Source organism: Neolamprologus brichardi, chromosome 22 (assembly GCF_056152115.1).
Source record: "Neolamprologus brichardi isolate AB-2024 chromosome 22, ASM5615211v1, whole genome shotgun sequence".
NCBI classification, from domain to species: Eukaryota; Metazoa; Chordata; class Actinopteri; order Cichliformes; family Cichlidae; genus Neolamprologus; species Neolamprologus brichardi.
Window position 1 is genome coordinate 7,419,177 of NC_142124.1, and position 22,452 is coordinate 7,441,628.

The 22,452-nt window shown below is 43.8% G+C and overlaps 1 protein-coding gene across 1 annotated transcript in view; it reads right to left on the minus strand.

Moving 5' to 3' along the window:
* Window positions 1-809: 809 nt before the first annotated feature.
* Window positions 810-22,452, minus strand: part of macf1a (microtubule actin crosslinking factor 1a) — a 115,457-nt gene continuing 93,814 nt past the window's right edge. Inside the window, exons 73-102 of the mRNA XM_087835198.1 lie at window positions 21,280-21,506; window positions 21,024-21,146; window positions 20,787-20,888; window positions 20,549-20,650; window positions 20,230-20,403; window positions 19,927-20,082; window positions 19,593-19,790; window positions 19,192-19,320; window positions 18,252-18,434; window positions 18,010-18,165; window positions 17,679-17,885; window positions 17,388-17,507; window positions 17,118-17,287; window positions 16,843-17,002; window positions 16,561-16,755; window positions 16,180-16,452; window positions 15,904-16,092; window positions 15,668-15,779; window positions 15,378-15,538; window positions 14,996-15,158; window positions 14,753-14,907; window positions 14,589-14,663; window positions 12,316-12,333; window positions 11,457-11,574; window positions 9,662-9,724; window positions 9,111-9,143; window positions 6,939-7,156; window positions 4,886-5,008; window positions 4,126-4,234; window positions 810-3,046 (exon numbers count right to left, since the gene is read on the minus strand). Of these exons, the coding sequence (XP_087691324.1) occupies window positions 2,799-3,046; window positions 4,126-4,234; window positions 4,886-5,008; window positions 6,939-7,156; window positions 9,111-9,143; window positions 9,662-9,724; window positions 11,457-11,574; window positions 12,316-12,333; window positions 14,589-14,663; window positions 14,753-14,907; window positions 14,996-15,158; window positions 15,378-15,538; window positions 15,668-15,779; window positions 15,904-16,092; window positions 16,180-16,452; window positions 16,561-16,755; window positions 16,843-17,002; window positions 17,118-17,287; window positions 17,388-17,507; window positions 17,679-17,885; window positions 18,010-18,165; window positions 18,252-18,434; window positions 19,192-19,320; window positions 19,593-19,790; window positions 19,927-20,082; window positions 20,230-20,403; window positions 20,549-20,650; window positions 20,787-20,888; window positions 21,024-21,146; window positions 21,280-21,506 (4,460 nt within the window). The 3' untranslated portion in view covers window positions 810-2,798. The remainder of the gene's footprint in view (window positions 3,047-4,125; window positions 4,235-4,885; window positions 5,009-6,938; window positions 7,157-9,110; window positions 9,144-9,661; window positions 9,725-11,456; window positions 11,575-12,315; window positions 12,334-14,588; window positions 14,664-14,752; window positions 14,908-14,995; window positions 15,159-15,377; window positions 15,539-15,667; window positions 15,780-15,903; window positions 16,093-16,179; window positions 16,453-16,560; window positions 16,756-16,842; window positions 17,003-17,117; window positions 17,288-17,387; window positions 17,508-17,678; window positions 17,886-18,009; window positions 18,166-18,251; window positions 18,435-19,191; window positions 19,321-19,592; window positions 19,791-19,926; window positions 20,083-20,229; window positions 20,404-20,548; window positions 20,651-20,786; window positions 20,889-21,023; window positions 21,147-21,279; window positions 21,507-22,452) is intronic.

Consider the following 22,452-nt stretch of genomic DNA (forward strand, 5'->3'; position numbering starts at 1 on the left):
CACACTAATCCTCCCTGATAAAAAAAAAAGTTACTTCTGGGGCCAAATTGCATTACATTTCTTCAGGTTAATATAAAGGCCGCAAGTGGTCCCTAGGCCACAAGTTTAATACCCTGTTGTAGTGTAAAGAGGTATTTTGGGAGCAGATTTAATAAACTGCCTGTTTACAGATCAAATGATCAGAGTACTCTTGCCCTTAACAACAGTATGGCTCTTATTTCTTTATGACCAGAGCTATGAGAGAGTCCTGGCACTCAAACATCCCAGCTCAGTTGTGCAGTGGGGCAGATCTGGTGCTAGCAGAATAACCTCCAACTAAAACCTTATTTTGGGGCAGCTTTTAAATCAGGTTCATCCAGTGATCATAAACGTGAAACCTTTATGTACGGATGATCATTAAAGATCATTTAGATGTTTAATGCTTTAAATAAGTGAACACACACATATTAGTGTTGCTTCTAGGACTTTGGATAAGATTTAAATACCTCGTAGAGATCAGGAAACACCTTTAAAGGTGTTTTGTGTAGTTCATGCATTAGAACACAGAAAAGCAGAGCACTGAGAATTTTCTATGATTTATGATCGCAAAGTCTGAAATTTACAGCAAAGTCATCTACTGATGCACATGAGCCACATGTTTGATGCCCCTGACCTGGTGCATAAATCAGGGCTTCAGTTCAGGTTGGAGTTGTTGGGACCGGTGAACTCTTGCTTATATTAATAATAACTAATAAGTTGTGTGTGCTTCAGCTCACATTCACACATCAAACTCGGCTGCTCTTACACACACAGATGCAAAAGACAAGAGGTTTTACTGCAAGCATAATTTTAATACAAAAACAGAACAAAAAAATTGTTTATAATTTTAGTTTTTTTTTGTTGTTTTAATTTTACACAAGTGACTCGTAGCAACACCCCCTCCCCTCCCTCCATGTTCTTATCACACAGAGTAGCACAGCATCAAAAGGTGGTGGACTCGTCTCCCGATCCCTCCCCCCTCAGAGAGACAATAAATAAATAAAAATCACCTTAGGATGTCTTCTTCTTCTTCCTTATTGTAAATTCATTAGTTTTCATAAACTTCATCTCTTACACCGAGATAACACAGAGACAAACTCGAGCCCCGCCAAAGACGGAGCATTTGGAAAGAAAAAAAAAAGACTAGAAGAAGAGACGCTGGGGAGGGACACGAGGGAGGACGCCCGCTCTCATTGGTCCGCTCAGCCCAGGTCCCCTGTCATTCATATTTGTAGTTCTCTCTACACATGAAGGGCAACCCCCTTTGGTCGTGGTCAGGAAAACTGTAGTCATTAGCTTTAAAGAAAATGTAACAAAAAGGCTGCCACTAGAATCAGCGATCTAGTGAATGATGTCATGTTACAACAGAGTAGAAACACACGTTACACACAGATCACGTCGAAACAGCGGAGTGGGCATCTTCTCGGTACAAACAAAAAAAAAAAAAAAAGAGAAAAAAACTTTCACCATAATACTAAATCACTCTCTGCCAACGGTGATATGACGTGAAAAATAAATAGATCTTTCTCTCAAGCTAGAAAACAAAACTGGATTATAAATTAACCAGAAAACAACGAGAAGAAAAAAAACAAAAAGACATTCGCAAATTAAACGTTTGCATACAGTGACTCAAGTCATTGACCTTTATTCTTTCCTATAAGAAAGACACACGCGACACACACATGCGCACACACACCTTTTGAGTTTTGAGTGTGCGTATGTGCTGCTGGGCTGCAGAGGAAGAGACAATTAGTGCATGCTGGTTGTCGGACTCTGCGAACGCGCTCGTTTACGTCAGGTTACGCGTGTCGTGTATTGTCAGTAATGTGCTGTTAGTTGAGTGTGTCGCCAAAAAAACAGTCCTCTCTATTGCCAGTTTGTGATTTCTTATTTCTGTGTGTGTCGGATTGTAACGCGGACATGTGACAAAACCGCCGAGACGCACACCCGCGAGGCCCGTCTTAACGTTCCAGCGGTCGGGAGGAGTCGGCTCTGCGGCGTTTGAGTGTGTGAGAGTTTGCCCTCAGCTGCAGCAGCGCCACCGCCGATCCTCCGAGTCTGAGGTTGGCCGCTGTGGGAGCCAGACAGCGTTTCCCGCCTCCGTAGATCTGCTGAGGTGACTCTTTTTCTCGCCAACCAACGCAGGGGAAGCGACATGGCAGTCGTTGCATATTTTCTTTTTTAACTCATCGCTGAGGCATCTGGCCCACAAGCCAAAATAATAACCCACAAATTCCTTCTTTTTTTTTTTTTTTTTTCCTGAATGCCACTTGAGCTTTTTTTGTTTTTGTAGCTGTGGCGGCGGCGGTGGCGGCGTGTCCCACTCCCTGCACCGGCTCTGTGTTAAAATGTGTGTTTGCGTGTCTGATCGGGACAGGAGTTTGTAACACAAAGTAAGGCAGCATCACATCGGGTCGGTCTGTGTTTGGTTCCTCGCTGGTGGGGAACTTCTGAAAGACGAAGCAGGAGACTGGAAGGCAAACTGGGGTCGCTTCTTAAAGGGGAACAGTCTTTTTTTTTCACCCCACAGACTCTGGCCTGAGACCGCCAGACCAGAATCTTCTCCTCTTGTGCAGGTTTTCAGTCGGCTGGGGAAAGAACGAGACGGAGATTCACTCAGCTCATCCACCTCCTTCTTTCTCCTGGAAAGTATCAGTCATAGTGCACACATTCTAGACAAGCCCTATGGATGGATGCTCAGAGTGACGCTGGTACACCCAAAATGGCAGATAATAGTGGCCCACCCACTGCGAGTTCCTCCAGTTTCTCTGTGGGTGGGTTTATTTCTTCGCAGACCCTGGGGTTTTTGGGCTGGGCGTCTTCTTGGAGATGGTGGGGATCTTGGAGGGTTTGGCCCCACCGCCCGGTCGTCGCGGGGTATCTGAAGTGTCAGAGCAGACGGACCGAGCGTCGTGGAGCTCTGATGCGTCTGAGGCGTCGCTGCCACGGCGACTGCTGGCCCTGCTGCCGGCTCGGCTGCCGGCTCGGCTGGTGGGACCGCTGGCTGTGGACCCCCCTCGCTTGGGATCTAACAGGAGAAAAGAGGGAAGCAAGAGAAAAAAAAAGACAGTAAAGATGTGCTGACAAAAGCAGAGCATGCATTTGTGCAGATTCACATTTAGTTTGCAGCACTGTGGCTGTGGAGGCTGCCATGTCTGCGGGTTGGCCGAGACCACAGACTGCATATGCAAGATAGACGCAGCCTCTTTGATGTCACCCAGTGGTTTGTGAATCTTCTTTGAGCTTCAACCACAGCTGTCATCATCTTGGCTTTTTGTGGGGTCAGAGTACCCATATTTGTACGAAAGGGCAGACTGCTGCAGACTGTTGGCTAACAGTAGCTAGCCTGGTTTGTAAGCTTAATTTATGGACTAGACACAGACACCTGATAATGAATCTTAACAAGCAAATAAAATACTAGTATTTCACTCTCAGTAACAACCTGTGCACAAACCTTTTGGACATGGCCTATTAGTGCAATTAAGCTATTATTATTAGACATATAACCGCGTTAAAATTCTGCAGAAGTTACCGAAATAATTAGTCTACAACATCAACAGGTGACTTCACAACATAAATCACTCCGTGAACAGCTGCCATGAAGGGGAAAACCATGACTCATGTTTCTTTCTGCTGTAACGCTGGACATTTTAACCCTGGAGTGTATGGAGGCTAACTCACTTCGAGGGACGGCCTCCAAGTGGCCGTTAGAGGAACTGCAGTTTTTGTCACTTTTACGTTTTAGTCTCAGATGTTGACACAAATTTATGAGTAGAACTGAATTCAGTTATCCGAGAGTAAATATCTCAGCAGCAACAATGCTGTGAATTGGCTGTGAATTTACACATTCGCTGACGTCTGTTGGTCACAGAAGTAGGAATTTTAAAATCTGCCCTGCATGTAAGGAGAGAAGCCCCACCCACTTTACAATCAAACCTCCTTCTGGTAAGTCTTAGCAGGGACAGGGGCTTACTTTGAACTGTGAGTCATGCAAAGCTAATCTAGTAGAGTTAATGAATAAAAATATAGAGCTTGCAATTAGCAGGTCTTCCTTAATGAAGCAGATAACGTGTCTACAGTAGCCAGGACACATGGCTGGCGTCTCACCCGTCCGCGATGGTTTGCTGGTGTGCGTCGTTCCACCGTTCTCCCCGGTTAGCGAGCCTCGGCTCGAGTGGAAGGTCGGTCTCTTTAACTTGGACCCAGATGGCGCCCCCTGCAGGAGCACATGGCAGGCGTCAGCTGAGGATAATTTTATTGTTATCACTTTAGACACACACACAGACACACACACAGGGGATTTAACACAACATATCACATCCACATGACATGAACAAAAACAGATCTACAAATAAATAATAAACAACACAAAGAAACGTGTTAAACACAAAAACACCAACAACATATGAACACTATATTAAACACTACTATTAATTGTGAAGGTATGTGTTTATAAAACTATGTGACCACATGAAACTATATGGAATAAATCTGCTGATTAGTCCTTTAATTTTCTTCTTTATTATTTGCTCTTTTTTAAATACCAAGGATATCTCATCAACTTGATTTTATCTAATCAAGAGTTAAAAGCCACAAAATAATAATTTTACTGTCATTTCAGTTAAAGAAATGAAGCGACTCAGCTGAGAAATGATAAATAAATGCACTAAACTGTGCAGGTTTTATCCTTATTCTCCTATTTTGATACAAAAAAAACAAAACAATTCAAGCAAAGCTCAAAATCACCCCAGCCAAAGTAAAGCTTCCCATGTGAGAGCACCTGCAAGTGTGCATTAGTGCATTAGCGCGTTCAGTGGAGTGGGGTCGGGTGGGGCAGGGGAGTTGGTTGGGTGGGTGGGTGTGTTACCTCGTGCCCAGGAGCGGTGTGGCTGTGACCGAGATCTGGGCAGCAGTGGCACTTGGTTGGCGTTGGAGTTTTACTGTGTGCCAGCCAGGGCTTGGCATAGTCACGCGAGTGAGTATGGGACGACTGAAGGGAGGAAGGGAAGCAAGGAAGGAAGGAAGGGTGGAGGAGAGCAAAGCAGCATAGGGAAGAAGCAAATGAAGGAGGGGGTGTGGGGAGGAGGTGTGGGGGCATTGGATGGACAGTTCAGCGCAGCAGATTAATGTGTAAGAGTGGATCATTCATTTTTTTTTCCCATAAAGAGAGACCCCATCAATGCAGGAAGGACACGTTTGCAGCGAGGTTAGCAGGGTTGAATAAGAGGAACGTGGGGAAAAGGCAAAAAGATGAAAGAAAAAAGAACAAAACATAAAATTTCACAGTTAGGGATGCGGTGATTTCTGACAACAACAACAGGAGGATGACAACAAATCAACTATGTTACAAAGCATAAAAACACACAGTTACAAATGTGCACCACCTCACACACACACACAGCGTTCACATGACAAACAGAAACATCACTGACATCAGATGACGACACTAAGAAATAACAATGGTCTGTTTGTCCTGACAATGACGATGTTTCTATTTAACAAACACTCCAACACACAACAGAAGATGAGCATGAAAGACTGTGTGTGTGTGTGTGTGTGTGTGTGTGTGTGTGTGTGTGTGTGAGCTACAAAAATCATAACTTTCATCTAGAATACGTGTTTTCCATCTTCCAGTAAAGGAATATTACACCAGTTTAAGATTTTTGCAAAAGTCAGATAACATCCTTTTTTACAAGTCTTTGCATTTTTCCCCCTTTTTCAAATCCTGGTACTTGAGCATTTCTAATTTTTTCCAGATATAAACTGTAAGAGGCTGAGGTGCTCTGGTGGTGTAAAAACATGGAACCATGTCTCTAGGGAAGGGGTCGGGGAACTCCAGGCCTCAAGGCCCAGTGTCCTGCAGGTTTTAGATGCGTCCTTGATCACAGCTTGAACACAACTGATTTAAAATACCTCCTCAACATGTCTTGAAGTTCTCCAGAGGCCAATAATGAACTAATCATTTGATTCAGGTGAGTTGACACAGGCAGATTGTTACGACCCGGCTCAAAGCCGCAACATAGAGAAGGAGACGAATACCAGAGTGTAGGTGAACAGAGGTTTTGTCTTAAAATGGAATATCAGGTCGGCTAAAATGGCTGGTGCCACCAAGGCAAAGACAAGTGAGCTCCCCGGGAAGCTTGCCTCAGGTATGCTTTTATCCACACCTGACTAGGTGTGGCCAATTAGCACCAGCTGAACACACTGAGCAGATTAGATGCTGCAGAGGGACGTAACACAGATATTTAAAACCTGGAGGACACGGCCCTTGAGGCCTGGAGTTCCCCACCCCTGCTCTAGGGGGAGACTCCTTGCAAAAGCCGACCAGCCAGCTCTGAACAATTTGAAAGCATAAATTTTGGACTTTCCTACTGACAAAGAGCGTCCTTTTCATATTACACCAAAGTTATTAAGTAATATATAGCAAAAATTGCTTTTGTTTTTCTTGACATTCCCTAACCAGAATAAAACAGGTGGTTAAAGTAGGGCATGCTTTAAGGCGTGTCTGACAGTGTTCCTTAATTTCTCAGTAAGATCAACGCTACGTTTACTACGTCTGAAAACTGACTTCATACTGCCAAGGCTATCTTTTATATCTTTAGGTCGAGGGCACTTCTACACTTCAGGCAGAATCTTCGCTTTTAAGTAACAAGCACATTTCAGCATGTGCAGTGGGATTCAAGGCTTTTGATGTTTTGGGTAGATAACTTGATCAAGTAATAATAAGTTTCATTTCCTATAATAGTATCAGATGTGTGTTTAACCATATTTTCTAGTATTTTGAATATTACTTGAAAGTGTTACAAAACCAACTTTTAAACCACTATTAGTTCTAAATTTACTGTAAATGTTTATTACTCAGTGCTTATATCCCTGCTCTGTCATTAATGCTGTGTAATGACTCGAGGGAAAAACCTTACCCTGGATGATGCAGAAGCCGTCGGGGTGGCCGGGGCAGAGGGAGCAGAGGGGAGGGAAGCTCCGCTGTGGGAGGCCGAGGAAGAGGAGCGGGTGGGCGAGGCGTTCCGAGAGCCCGGCTTGGAGCGACGGCCCCGGGACCGGAAGGCGGCCAGACCCTGAGACGCTCCTTCAGGAAGGATGAACTTCTCCCTTAGCTCCAGGTTGGTGCGACCTCGAGCTGGACATAAAGAGACGGACAGGGAAGGGAACAATGAGTCTGAGTTCGAGTCGGCTCGGAGGTTTCCTCCAGCAGGGGGCGGCAGAGGGAGCGAGCAGAGTGAGGGAGAAAGTCAGTGCTTCCTTGGCTGCAGACGTCAGAGTCGGTGCATGTTTCTTTGAGAGTGCGCGTGAGCAGAGCAGGTGTTTGGTTGGGTGGGGTTTCGGGGACTGAGGGACTGTTAAGTGCACTTCGGTTGAGTCATTTTTAAGGTGGGAGGCGAGCGAGGGGTGTGTTTTGTTTGAGTGCAAAGGTGGGAGCAAATTAATTACTGTGATACGCAACGAAAGTCAGCTAGTCCTCGACACTGGTGGACACGAGTTCGGAGACACAATGCCATTGCTTCAGAGAAAGACTATAAAACTTCGTGGTTATTTCAAACTTATTTTCCTTTATTGTAAATAACTTCTTGAGGCCCACCTGCAGTACTGTTCTCACCCAGCAGGGGGCCACATTGCAAATCAGTTTGATACATCATTTATGAAATAAAGGGAAACTATCAATATTGTTGGAATTGTAATGTTTATGCCAAAAAAATAAAACTGAATAAACAGGTAGTTTAATTGTGTGGCTAAGAAACAGTCCAGCACGCATGCTTCGTAACACGTGTATGAGCAAACTTTACAGGTACTGACAGCAGCCCACTCGCTGCTTCCTGATGCTGTAAACAGAGAAATAAGACTGATAGACTATTCTATAGATCACATATAAAAGTGAAAGACTCCTCCTTAAATAACTCCTTAAGCAACAGCACGTGTCTCTGCTCATAATCTGCAAACTGCGACTGAGCGCCACACTTTCGTTGCGTATCTGCTTAAAATCGTCTGAGCGCGCCGGAAGCAAAGTGCAGCTGCTCTTATGCTGTTTGTCAACAAGATTTTCTCAAATAGTTTTTCACTTCTTGCTGCAAAGGAGCATCTCAGCTCTGCTGTATACACACAGATTGTGTATAAATACATGTGGGGGTCATGCCTGGTTTATGCTTAGCAGGAGAGAACCCAGAGATTCAGGGTTTCTCCCGTCTTCAAAAAACACTCAGCGGCATTCTTGGACAAAAAGTGGTGCAGCAGCCCCAGCAGACAACAGCAAGCCTGGAGAAGCCAGCCACAAAAAGAGAGAGTGGAGAGACCGAGGACAACGGGAGGGTTCAAGAGAGAACAAATAAATACAGAAAGAAAGAGAGGGAGAGAAGACACAGATTCAGAGTGGAGGAGAAATGGAGTGAAAGAAAAGAGTGGAAAAAAATCTTTAAAAGAAGAAGGAGGAGAGGAGGGCTGCAGCTAGCTCGTCCCGAGCAACTGAATAGCAAGGCCAGTCAATTAAACGGGTGCACCCTGTAATTATGTCCCCCCTCAAAGCCAGCCAGCCAGGTGCACCCTGTAATTGTGTCTCCCACCAACCAGCCATCACATTTAAAGGAGCCGCGTTGGAAAGCCAGCGTTATTAGAAACCCAGGCTGGCCACGCCCAGGTCTAAGACACCAATATTTTTCTCCTACAAATCAAGTTTTTACGTTCTTCTCTACGAAGCAGACAAAAGAGCAGCTCTGTCTTTACTCAGTACTCATAGTGACCGCTGTATTTTTTTCTGTGTTTATTCACACGCTCTCTTCTTGTCTCAATAATGTCTTATTTACGGATTTACTTTGTAAAAATCACCAAACCTCGAGTTACATCTAAAGACCAGGGGGTTGGCCAAATCCTGCTTTTTACTGTGAGTGAGGAAAGCATGACGCAAACATGTGCCACACAGACGGGACTGACATGAATGCCTTCAACGCACAAACCTGACCACGGTTATAAAGAGCACACACACACGCGTACACACACATATATAGACACACACAGAGGACAGCTGTGGTTAAAGATGGAGACGAATGGATGGTGAGTGAGAGACAGAGAGGAAGTGTAGATACCTCGGCAGCAGAAATAGCCAGGAGTGACTGTCACTAAGAGACACAAGAGACAACGTGAAATAACTGCATGCTGGAAGTGGAATGAAGAAAGTCTCTCTCTCTCACACACACACAATCCTAAGACTGTTTAACCAATCTGTTAAAAAACAGCTTTAGATACACACGAGCCCTAAACACACACAAACACACACACAGCTGAACTCTTGGGGTCCGGACGAGTGTCGGAGACCCCTGAAAGGTGTTGGAAAAAGGGAACAGATCAGGATTTCAGGGCTGGAGCCAGCAGCAACAGTAGGGGAGGAACAGTGGGGAGACATAATGTTAGTCAGGTGATCACAGTCAGCAAGGCACAGCAACAAGGCCAAACCACCAAACCAAGGAAGAAGAAGAGAAAGGGGAGAACGATAAAGATAAGAGCAACAAAAAAAGAATGAAGAAGAAGAGAAAGAGGTGGAAGCCCAGGGGAACACAAAAAAACAATCAAAACCAAACCAGACGGAGGAAATACAGGCAGCTAAGAGAAAGCGTGAGAGATAGAGGAGAAATCCAACCTATACGAGATGAGATGGAGCTACTCGAATCGGAGCGGAGAATCTTTATTCCTGGATGTTGCACTGAGAAAAGAGAAAAAAGGGAGAGAGGGAAAAAAGAAAGGGAGGGAATAAAGAGAAACTGAGGATCATGCACCATGCAATACTACGTTTTTTATTTAAGAAAGAATGAACAGAGAGAGGCGATGAGAGGACGTGTGTGTATACAGAAATAAAACATGTGACGAGATAAGATGATGATGAAGATGGAGTCCTTTGGGATCGACAGAGGATGGGCTCGGAGGGAAATGACAGATTGGGGAAGAGAGATGGAGACAGAGAGAGAGAGAGAGAAACACCACTCCGAGGAGCACAACAATTACACCGACGTCACTGGAAGAAAACACTGGAGAGAAAAATGAGACGGTGCAGCGCTTCACTGCATCACCTGCTGACAGAAAAACTAAAGAAACTTGAATCGGTTTGTGTGTTTTGTCCTTTATTTCGTGTTTTGTCTCCGTTTGCGTTCAGCCACTTGTGTTCGGCGTTGTAAACATGTTGAGAAACATCTTTGAGGGTTTGTTTGCTTTGGTGTGATCGTGTCTAAGTGCTTGTGCCTGACCGATATATACCACTGGATATTTTTTCTCAAGATGGTGCCCCATTCATTTAAAAAAGCATCTTAGTCCCCATAAATGGCTTCAAGTTTTAATGATGAGGCTTTTTTAAAGATCCTTTTCAGACCTAAAGCCTACAACTAAAGCTAAACTAGAAAGAACTGATACTTAGTAATAATAAAACTGCATAAATGATCTAATCAGATTTTAAAAAGTTTTTAAAAAATGAAAAAAAATATATGTAAAAGCAGTTAGAATCATGAGATAAAATAAATTGTCAACTAAACCTGACAGACAAAGGACCTAAAGAGATAAAAGTATGAATATAAAGTTGGAAAATGTTAGCTAATCCTAATGGAAGTTTAAACTGTTGCTTAAACATAACAGATAAACATTTAAATTAAAAAACTAATTAACACATGTGGTTAGGAGTTAACTGTTAAGAGATAAACGGTTACAAAAAGATTTAAGTAGGAATGAGAAGCTGGAAAATATCAGCTTAACGTACGAGCTAACAGTTTACTAATGCTAATGCTAGCTAAAGCTACGAGTAAAAAGTTCATAATTACTAACTTGAAAGTTATAGTTAATGGTTTGAGTTAGCTTAAAATATATAAGAATCAAAAATTGTATTAATCATAACTGACACGTTTCTAAATAAAATCAGGAATAAAAAGTTATATAAATTATTAGCTAAAAGCGCGATTTGCAGTTAAACTTCTTAGCCACAAAGCTAACGTATAGATAGTGTATTAAAAGTTTTAGCTAAAAATAAAATGTTGAAAATTGTCACTACACATAATGAAAAGTTGTTCAGTAGAGTGCTAACTGAAAGTTAATCATATAAATTTAAAAGTTTGCCAAAGCAAATTCTGATTATAAAAGCTAAGAATAAGATGTACGCTAAAAACAAAGCAGATCTAATTTAAGTTTAAATGAGGTGAAAATGTATTGTCAGAATTATTTCCAATGATTTGTAGTTTGTTGTATACACTAATCAATATAATTATTTTTCACTGCCAATTATTTACTTTTTATTATTTATTTTTACTTTTTTCCAATCAAAAATGCATGTGTCAAATTGAAATTGTGCTAATATGCCTAAAAAAAAGCCCCAACATAATCCAGTATCGGTCAGGCTCGTGTCTGTGTGTATAAATGAGAGGAGGCTGATCTGTTTGTGTGTCCACTTTGCTCACCTCTGCATGGATCGTTCTTGACCAGAAACTCGTCTAGAGCCATCCAACCTCCTCCGACTCTCACCATCACCGTGCTGCGCAAAATCCTCACCAAACGCAGCTGCTGAGAGTCTCCAAACTGGGGCAGGTGACATAAAAACGGAGGGAAGAAGAGCCAAAAAGAGTGGAAACAGAAGAGGGAATCAGGAAAAAAAAATTAATGAGTAAAAACAACCATTTGGTTTCTAAAGATTTACAACCATCACACCAAGAAGCCCAAGTACCAAATCTGAGCATCGTTTCTACTCCATGCACTGACAGAAAAACCATGCACTGACAGAAGTTACAGATCTCAGCCCAGTTCACCCAGCCACTCATATCCACGCAGCGTAACACACAATATAAATCAGTCATGTATTTATATTCAGTCTTTGAAGTTTTCTAACATGTTATTGTTTTTCAAACCGCCCAGCTTAGCAGACCTCCAAGCGATACCAGCACAGAAGGAATTTTCTGGATCTCTCTCCAAGCAGCTTGATTTGTTTCCCAGCTTCAGTCCCAAGCACACTATATATCACCGAACCACTAATTACCCCTTCAGCCATGTCACTGTCGCCAGCTTCGCATTGTGCAATTTGTCACTCTCAACACCAAACAAATCACAGCAGAAACACGAGCGGACGGCAAAACCCGCTTACACGTTGCAAAGCCACAAAGGAGTGCTTCTTCCTTGAAAACGTGAAATTAAATAAATACAGATTTACTGTATCATAACGGTATTTTCTTCAAGTATACGGAAACAGGAAGCGGTGCACTCCTTCAGTGGAGAACGGGGAAGCAGCTTTCACACGTCCACTCGCAGCAGCGGACGTCACTTTACCTGGTTTCCGAGGAAGAACTACAATAAATCCAGAAGACACGGAGCAGAGGAAGACAAAGGGAAGAGAAAGAGAGAATGAAACAACAAATACCGACAACTTGAATCTGTGATGTATGAAAGGACACTATTTATCTGTGTACAGTGTTTTCGGAAAACTCAAACTTGGGCTCACAATTAGTGATGAAAGCAAAAAGAAGCCGTGTGTGGCAGTTACGTCAGCGATGTGAAAATGGGTGACGATGAAGTCGAGACAGGAGATGGAGTCAAAGACAGAGAAGAAAAGCCAGACACACACAGAGGAGCAGAGAGACAAACACTGTGACGATTAGTATCCCCAGCGTCCTGCAGTCTGACGCTGGATGTCATTACCCACTGGGTAATGATGGAGTGGACACAAACTGTAGCAGTGGTAGTGATGGCCGAACCAGGAAATGCTGCTGAAAACGGTCAGAGCTGAGGTCAGCTGTATAATGCTGCACAGACACACACAGACTGCTGCTGTCTGCCACGTTGTGTGAAGTTCAGTCTACAGATAATGCAAGTGCACTCACATTTATATGACTTTCTAGTCTTACTGACCAAGCAGCTTATATTGCAAGCCACATTTAACCATAGAGCGCCTCATCTACCTCATAACTACAGCCAATTTAAATTCATCAATAACCAGCGCTAACCCCTACACCAACATCCTGAGAATTTTCCTAAATTGTGCAGTAACAAGGCACCTCCTCTGTAGTTAGATTTTGGATTAAAATTAAATATATTCAGTCATTTTTCACTTAATCTGTTCATGTTGGTCCAGTTTTTTGGTGACCCGTACAGTTAGGTTCACATCTACTCCTCTATTTTGAGCTTTTACCTGTGTGGCATAACCAAAGTCGTTTGGTACCGGGCCGCAAGAGTTGAGGCTCGGGTGTGAAATTTATGGTTTTCAGGGTTTTTATCATTATTTTTTTTATCGTCTTTATCGTTAACTCTGTTTCCCTGGGTCTTTTCCCGAGTGTTATGAATAAATGTTTGTTTCTGGTTTTATTTTGTTGTATTTATCTGCGACACCGCTGCCCAAAAGGAAACTACGAGGCCAAAAAGCTTGTAGGAGACTTTATTTGGGTTAGGATTTTATTTTAGTTACAAGCCAAGCAAGCATAGTTTCTGAAACTAGAAGAAATGACTGTTTAAACTGAGTTCTTACAGGTATTTTTGCTTTTTGGTTCAATAAGGTTTTACTGTGTTTATGCCAAGAAAACACATATTCCACATAAGAAGGCAGATTTTAACCAGATTACTGGTGATATATGAATGTAAAGGTTTATAAAAAAAGATTCATGCATGCTTTGCTACACTGGGTGTACCAAAATACTGGCTGTTACCTCCAAAAGGGTAAATGATTACAATACAGCCAATGATCTCCCACAGGACAGTCTTTAAAGTCTTTCATCTTTATGGCGTTCATAAAAACAAATACAGGAGAACACTTTGGCTCCGGGTCCATATCAGCGGTTCTCAGACACTGAATAAACTTTACTCCTCACAACCCATAATTTAAATATCCCCAACAATTAAAGAAAATGTATTTTAGTGACATAAAATACAGAGCAACATCATCAAAAACTCTGTTAACTAGTTTTAGATTCACTCCACATTTTTCCTGCAGAGAACCAGGTTTTACAGTCCAACAGTAATTCAGTTACAGCTCCTGCTGTGTGTATCTGTGCTGTCGCATTTACAGGATTATTAATGCTTTGTGATGAAAAAGACAGCCATCCCGCAGTTGTTATAAACATGTTCTATCAATGTTATGACATATTATGACAGAGACAGCGTAAACACTTAAATACACCATGATTATCATGATGTGAGATGGACACATGTGCGTGAAATGCTGTGAAGTTAAGTTGAGGAGTTAATGAAGTGCAGTCACAGTCAGTAATGAATAATGAACCAATCAGAACTGGGTCAACTGGGATTCACGGGTAACAGTCATGCTTAGATTTCTACTTCCTTCTCATTCGTTTCACGTTACTTAAAATAATAAACATTGATTTTGGGGGCTGTCACACTGATTCTAGTGTTAGGTGTAAATTTGAACCCGAGTGTTTGTTTATACTACTTTGACCCCATATGCACCTCAAAAGGTCGCATACTGCTGCACTAAATCCCCTTTGACCCAGTTTTTTAAAACAATTCCTGTTAAAAATATCTTTTTTCCAAAAGTTATTTTTGAATCTTTATTTTATCTCTAACAGTAGATCGATAAATAAAGCTGAACTTACCCGGTATTTGTTCTCGCCTATCTGCTCCACCTGGAACCTCTTGGCACATTTACACTGGGCTACCTGCCGCGTCACCTGCACAACCACAGACCAGACAAGACGTCAATAACTGACATGCTTTGAGCTAAATTTATAGCGAGACATTTTTCTAAGCTTCCTCTTACCTCATCCTCGATCTTGTCGGCGTCAGTGGTCGGCCTGTAGGCATCCTTGTTGGGGTGCAGAGCAGCAACGAACTCGTAGTAGTCTATGTAACCGTCTCCATCCCTGTCAAAGATGTCTGCCACGGCCGTCATCTCCAGCTTACTGGTTGGAAATTCTGAGGATATTAGATATGATATTTACCATCTTTGAAATATAAAACAACAACAATATAAACACAAAACAAAACCACTGCAGCTTCGTACTCGAGGCCAAGATCCCGTCGATGAACTCCTGCCGTGTGATCTTTCCATCCTGGTCTTTGTCGATGCGTCTGAAGAAATCCATGACGCGGGACTTCTTGTGGTTCATCCAGCGCATGTACTTCTTCCTCCACACGTCAAAGTCAAAGTTGGCAAACTCCTTGAGCTGAAAAAGGACAACAATGGCATTAATTAGGATTCAAAGTACAACAGATGCAAATTAGCTTAAGCTAACTCTGCTACAAAGCATTGAATGGCAATATTTATGTTAATGCTCTGCACGGTCCCTTTTCAAATAAAATTAATTAACAATAATAATAATAAAATACATAAAGTTTAATGTTTAGTGAGTGTGGGTAGCTTTGCTTGACCAAATTTAATGTACCTCCTCCAGCCTGTCCAGAGCATCGTTGAGTTTGCGCTGCCGGTCGAGAGCTAGCAGCCACACCTGCTGCCACCTGGCACACAGCTGGTTGAGTCGTGGGTTTCCCCCAGAAACCTGCATGGCCGCCTGCTGCTGTTGCTGCTGCTGCTGCTGGTGTTTTCCTGCAGAGAACAGGTAAAGCTAAACGAAACAGCACCTGCACCTTTCGACCACATTCACCAGCGTCAGTGTGAAACAGACGTGGGAGATGATAATATTTGTTCGCTGAGAGGTAAACACAGGAGACTTACGAGCGCCTCTCCTCTCCGCCAGGCTGCTGGGAGGCTCGGCTGGCTTTCTTTTGTAGGTTTTTGTCACTTTGTCGACATCCGGCTGCTTCCTCGTCATCTCCTCCATAAACATCTGATTACAGCAAACAGCAACAGACAGTAACTCAAATGTGCGTCCAAACATTAAAATACTACGTCTGCGAGTTTAGTAAAAAGACAAACAACTGATGAGTCACCGAGGCCACTGAAGGACCCACCTGATGCTCTGTGATGAGGTTTTTGAGTTGTGGGATGTCCTGAGGCAGTGGCTCTGTGTCTCTTTGGACCAGTGTGGTCTCAGCCCACTGTAGCCATGACAGGAGCTCCTCCAGCAGGTTGGCATTGTTGAGCACTTCGGTCAGAGCCGTTTCCAGCCGCTGCTCGTGCTGTTTAGCCCAAGTCAGCACCTGCAGATTGAAAACGGCTATTAATTAGTCAGAAATCTCAACAACAAAGCAATACTTGTGACAAATATTGATTCATTTCTTCGTCACCTCCTCAAAGCGTGCCCTGATGATAGTGATCCAGTGTTTGATGGTGGTGATGGAGTCGGGGTGACACACGGTCAGGATGCCCTCTCCCATGCCAGCAGCCTTGTTCACGTCAGTCCTCTTCTCCTCCACTGTGCCCATGAAGTCCCGGTGCGTGTGGAGCAGCGCCTGGAGAGTCTCCGCCTCTTCAGGGAGGACGCCGCGGAAACGAAGCGTCTGCTCCGCCTCTGAGAGCCACTCCAGGAGCAGCTGCACCGCTGTGCGAAAGTCCTCCGCCTGACAGGCACACAGAGCTTTTTTTATGGATCTGCGATTGTCAGATTACGGAAAAATGTGGAGAAAAGTTTGACAGCTTGAAAACAGCTGTGCAGCCGCCTTTCTGACCTGTTTGAGCGCCTGCTGCAGGCGCGTCTGCTTGGTGACTGATAGGGCACAGACTGTGTCCCAGCGGTTGCTGAGCTCCTGAAGCTGAACTTTGACCCACGCTGTGTCATCGCGGCCGGTCTCCATCAGGTCACGGGCCGAACGCTTCAGAGCCTGAACGCTGCTGGTTCTCTTCCCCAGTTCTTTTTGGAAAGCCTGTAAGTGGGAAAGTTACCAGTCATGAGTGAACATAGCACACATGTTCACATAGCAGTATAGTTCTGTTTGTTCTAATATACACACCTTATGCGAGTCCATGAGGTTGGACACCAAATCCAGGTCCCCGTGGACGGGCTGGTCTTCTGCTAGCTGAGGCTCCACTCGGTACAGCCAGTCCACCAAAGCCTGAAGAGCTTCAGCAAACTGACCAGAGAACAGCAGAGCCTCCTCCAGCTTGTGTTGTCTTGATGGAGAAAAGAAGATGACTGCTATTACTCAACAGATTTTATTTTTCACAGTAATGCAAACCTGTCTGGTGAAGCCGAGCACACCAGTTTCAGTGTTCATCTTCTCGTTACCTCTCCACGCTCTTGCCGCAGACGGTGTCCCATTTGTCACGAACTTCTCCCAAAAGGTTATCCATTTTCTGCGTGTCTGCAGGCAGCTGAGCTTTGTCCCTCATGGCCTTCCCCGACCTCACCGTGGTGTCGTAGACGGGCTGTTTTGATCCCAGTGCTTTCTGAAACTCCTGGAGAGGCGTAAAAATGACGGGAGAGAAAAGAGATTGTAGCAGGAAATGGAGCAGTATAGAAAACTGAATATTTGATGATGCATTTCTCTTCTTGTACCTTGTGCTTTGTCAGCTGTACTTTGATCTTATCCGGCTCGTTGGAGATCTCCAGCTCTGAGTCCAGCCTTTTCTCGGCTTCTTCCAGCCAGTCTGTAAGCTTCCTCCAGGCCTCGTGGAACTAAAGAAAACAATTTGATGAAACTTGTTTTAATGCACTTTTTTCTGAAGTTTTAGTCAAAGTCAATATAAGAGAGAAAACCACAGCGCTGAAACAATCCTCAGATGACACAAAAGCTTAACTAGTCTTCATGTAGCCAAACAAAACCATCTTTAAAGAGCTTGTTTCTACCTGTTTGGCTCTTTTGCGGGCCTCATCCAGGTGTCGGCCTCGGTCCAGTGACCTCTGGACCAGCTTGTCCCAGCGGGCCTGGACGCTGAGCAGCAGGTTCTTGATCAGAACCACGTCCTGCTTCAAGCTGGCAAAGCGAAGCTGAGAGCCGGCCTTCTCCAGAGCCAGGACCTGCTCTCTGTGGGTGTTCACCTCATTGACAAAGACCTGGACAGACACAAAGGGTGGAAAGAGTTACACGCAACGCAAACAGCATGTTTATGACAATATCGAGAAACAAACAGGATCTGAAAAGTAAGCGATCTAACATAAGTATTTTTAATGTTGCTACCTTGTGCTCATCAATCTGGAAGAGGACGGTGTCCAGTATGAGGCTGGGGGGCTGGGCCATGTTCAGGGTCTGCTCAGCCTGGGTCAGCCAGTTGATGGTGTCCTGCAGAGAAGTCTGAAAACCCGTGGCCAAAGAAACGGCCTCGTCCAGTTTTGCCTGGAAAGTTTCGAGAGTTCAGAGTTAACGAAAGAGCTGCAGAACACACGAGCAAAACAAAGAGAAGTTTATTCGTAAAGATTTACCCTGCGGTCGTCCATCTTGGTGTTGAGGCTGCCCCACTTGTTCTGCAGCATGGCCAGGTTCTGCTGGGTCTGGGTGGTACCAGGTCCTGCTTCTTCTCCTCCACGAGCCAGCAGCATGGACTCTCCCTGATCCAGCAGGCGATTGTACTGCTCTGCCCGTTGAGTCACCTGGGCTTGGAGCTCCTGCAGACAGCGAGAGCACAAACAGAAGATGATGAAAAGGTGAGCTTCATCGTGTCTAACAGGCCGTTGTAGAACAATACAAGCTATTAAACTTTTATAGCCTCCATATGCCAAGTGTCTCTCTGTGTGAAATGAAGAGTGTGTTTGTAAGTCGATACTCTGCAGCTGCACAAAATTTGGAGTCAAAGCACTCCGGCACTGTTACAGAATCCTGTCCTAACACTGAATTAGATACGTGCAGAAGACTTTTTTGCAACGTTCGTTTGTGACCTGCGATAGGAAAGCATTCCCCAGCTGCAGTAACAACAACTAATGCACACGTGCATAATGTCACACAAACCTTAAACTGCTTCCTCTACACATGAATGTTTTTAGCAGTTAATTATTTTGTTTACAGAGGCACCAAAAATACTCCAACATGGGACGTAAAACACTTCAGAAACATGCAAGAGAGACTTAAATGGTCTAAATTGGCAACGTTGATAAATTCTAACAATTCAGTCACGCGGCAGATCGAATTCAGCTAGTTTCACTTTGGTTTTTATTACAGTGACGTGGATGTTAATATCTGATAGCATGATATACACGTCACATAGACATCCCAGTCTGTACTTCAATGTTTATTTATTTTTTATTCTATAAAGTATTTTCTTTTCTGTTTTTCAAAGTTATAACACCAATGTGTCTAACCACTGTGGGCTGTGACGTGTGCCTGTGTATTGTCCCTGATGATGTGAGTATGAAGGTGTAACGTTACCATGTGTTGCTGTAACTGCTCCCTGGCGGTTTCAGGGAGACCGCCTGTTGGCTTGGCGGCAGACAGCTGGCTCTCGGTCCTCCTCAGCCACTGGAGGAACTCCTCCAACTCCCCATGGAAACCTTCAGCCTACAAAGACACCAGTGAGACACCAACAAGCATGAACAAGTTGAACCTAAACTGAAAATCATGTCATGAAACACTCATATAGACCTATTATGATGAAATTAATGACAGAGCATCACAATCAACACTTCACAACCATTCAGATGATATGAGATCTACATCTAGCTCAAAAACAATCTAAACAATCACTATGAAATATATATTTTGTTAATTACCAGTCAAGTTAAATCTAACTAAACCAAGCACGGATCTAATTTTCTGCTTCTCTGCAGTACCTGCTGCAGGGCGGCCTCCAGCAGTTTTTGTCGCTCCTGGGTTTTGAGCAGTAGACTCCCCCAGCTCTGGTTGAGCTGATCGAGCTGATCCCTCAGGTTGCCCGCCTCATCGCCAGGAGAGGACTCCAGCAGCTCAGCGGCAGCGTTGTTCACAGTGTCCACTGTGGCATGATGGGACAGCACATCATTACGTAAAACCTGGGAAGGAAAGAGGAAGAAAGATTTGAATGCTGGGATGGAAAAATATACGCATAAGTGCTCTTCAGAAAGGTTCATTCACAGAGTTAAAACTGATTACAGAGATACACTTCCTGCAGGTAATAATAGGACGTACGTGGTGTTTAGCCAGCTCAATTTCGATGGCCTTGGGGTCAGAGCTGACGGGTCGCTGTGTGTCCAGAGTGGTGTGTGTGTGGGTCAGCCAGGCCTGCAGCTCGGACAAGGCATGCTGGAACTGACCCAGAGCCAGCAGGGCAGCCTCCAGTTTGTGCTGTGGTAGAAGAAAGACAGTCAAATACACGCAATTCTACAGGATACCAACAAAAAGAACAATATCACCGGCTTCCTCGGGAGAAACAGAAGAGCTGAGACGAAGAACAAATTTCAGATTTTAAATGTTAAGATGTGCTTTCATCACCTGTCGTTGGGTGATTTTATCCCCCAGGTTTTCCCACAGGTGTCGTAGTTCGGTCAGCGGCTCCTGGATCATGTCTCTGTCGGTCTGGTCTGACACTTTCTTTAACAGCAGCTCCCCCTGGTGGCTCAGCTTCTCCATGTCAATCTGCTGCTGGTAAACCTCCACCTTGTACTGCTGCTCAGGTCAGTGGAGGCGCAAGTAGAAGAGCGAGGTGCGAAATAAGACAGAACAGCTTGTTGTTAGGCACTGATATACATCTGACTTTAAAAAGTGTTTGTAAGATATCTAGATTTTATACACAACTAGTGAAAAATCCAACCTTAAGCTCCTCAATCTGTTGTTTGACGGTTCCCAGGTCAGTTCCCACAGTTGACATTTCACACAGCTTGATCACTGCGTTGTCCAGATAGTCAAACATGGACTGGAAAAATTACACAGAAATTATTCCAACAATAATTCACGGGAACATCCTGATCGCCACAGTTAAACTGGTACAAAAACAACTGAACTTTATATGGTAGCACTGCTATACAGCTGTATCAAGAAAGGGCACAAACCTGCAGTGCATCCTGATACTGAACTGAGGCAGTCATGGCTTCCTCCAGTCTCTCCATCCTCTCTCTCCATGTTCGGTTCAGTCCCTCCCAAGCAGCATTCATCTGAGAGAACGATAAAAAGAGTCACCGTTTAGTAAAACGTTTCAGAAGGAAATGGTCACTTTTTCACAACAACGTGATCCTGGTTTAAGAATCAGATATACTTTATTAATCTCAGAGGAAATTGTGATTTCTAACCTCATCTATGGTCTTCTTGACTTCAGGCTTCTCAGTTTCTCCACAAGCGAAGATGAGGTCAGCTCCGAGGGTCCTGACAAACTCCAGCTCTTCCCTCAGGCCATCCGTCTCCGCCTTGATGGCCTAGCACATGCACAGAGGGACAGCATAATGACTCGTTTAGCATAAAAATGTGGAGGACAAAGACAAAAACAAACATTTCAGCTGCTGATGAACTCTTTCGTCTTCTCGAAGCATGTTTCTGCCTCCTCCATACCTCAGCAGCCTCAATCTGTTGTTTGATGAGCGATGGGTCCACTCCGGGATCCTCCAGGTCTTTCACGATATCTTGGGAGTCTCGGAGCGTGCTCAGTAGCGCCGCCACGTCGGCCCAGAATTTCCCAGCCAGGTCCAAGACATCATTGAGTTTCCCCTCTCTCTCTTCAGCACGCTGCCGGATCTCATCCCATAGAGAGCGCAGGCGGAGGAGGCGGGAACGGACAGCTGCATGAAAACAGGAAAAGAGGGGAGTGACATTTTAAAGAGGTTCATACAGAAACGCTGCTGGTCAGACTGGGAAACACTTCTTAGGTCACACAATGCAGTCTGGTATCAGTTTCATATGTCATATTAGTTTGGATTCTGACATCTCATCTATTGCACTGGTATGTTTGGTCTATTCACTCCCACTACCAGTGCACAGTGAGGCCTTTCATGTTGAGGAGGGCTGCAGGGCACCAAAGCAGAAAGGCCAACACAACAAAGATGTGTGTGTTCTGTCTCACAATGTGCTGAGCAGAACGTCACTGCTGGTTCTCCTCTTTTCCTTTTCTTTGTAAGATTTGATGAGGTTTGCGAACTGACCTGGTGACAATTAGAGACTCACTCTCTTCAGCTCGTGAACTTACTGGACTGGAGCCCACAATAAGATTGTAATGGTTTTTACAAAGATTACAGAAGCCTCTCTGTTCTGAACCACTCCAAATTTTGATGCCCTGTACTCTTAGACAGGGAAATGTTTTGTTCCAGTCAGAGCCTGAATTTTCCATTTCCAGTAAAAGGTTTCAGAGCTGCACTGTTCAGTTTGTAGCTTGTTTATAAGCCAGTTATACGGAGGCCTGACACTGCCAAATTAAAACTAAATGACTAATTCAGTATAATCATTAATATGACATTAAATCTTTAATAATGCAATTATAATTGAATTGAAATATAGGAATTTGTTGATTTCTAAAATGTCAAACTGATTATTTTCTTCTGAATTAGTTAAATTACATTTCAGTCTTTTTATTTATTCTATTCAAATCATATCATATACAGATCTCTCTCTCTCCCTCCCTCTCTCTATAAAAAACTTTATTTATTCAATTCAATTCAAATCATATCATATATCTATATCCATCTATATCTATCTATAAAAATATATATTTTTTGTGTGTGTGAATTGATC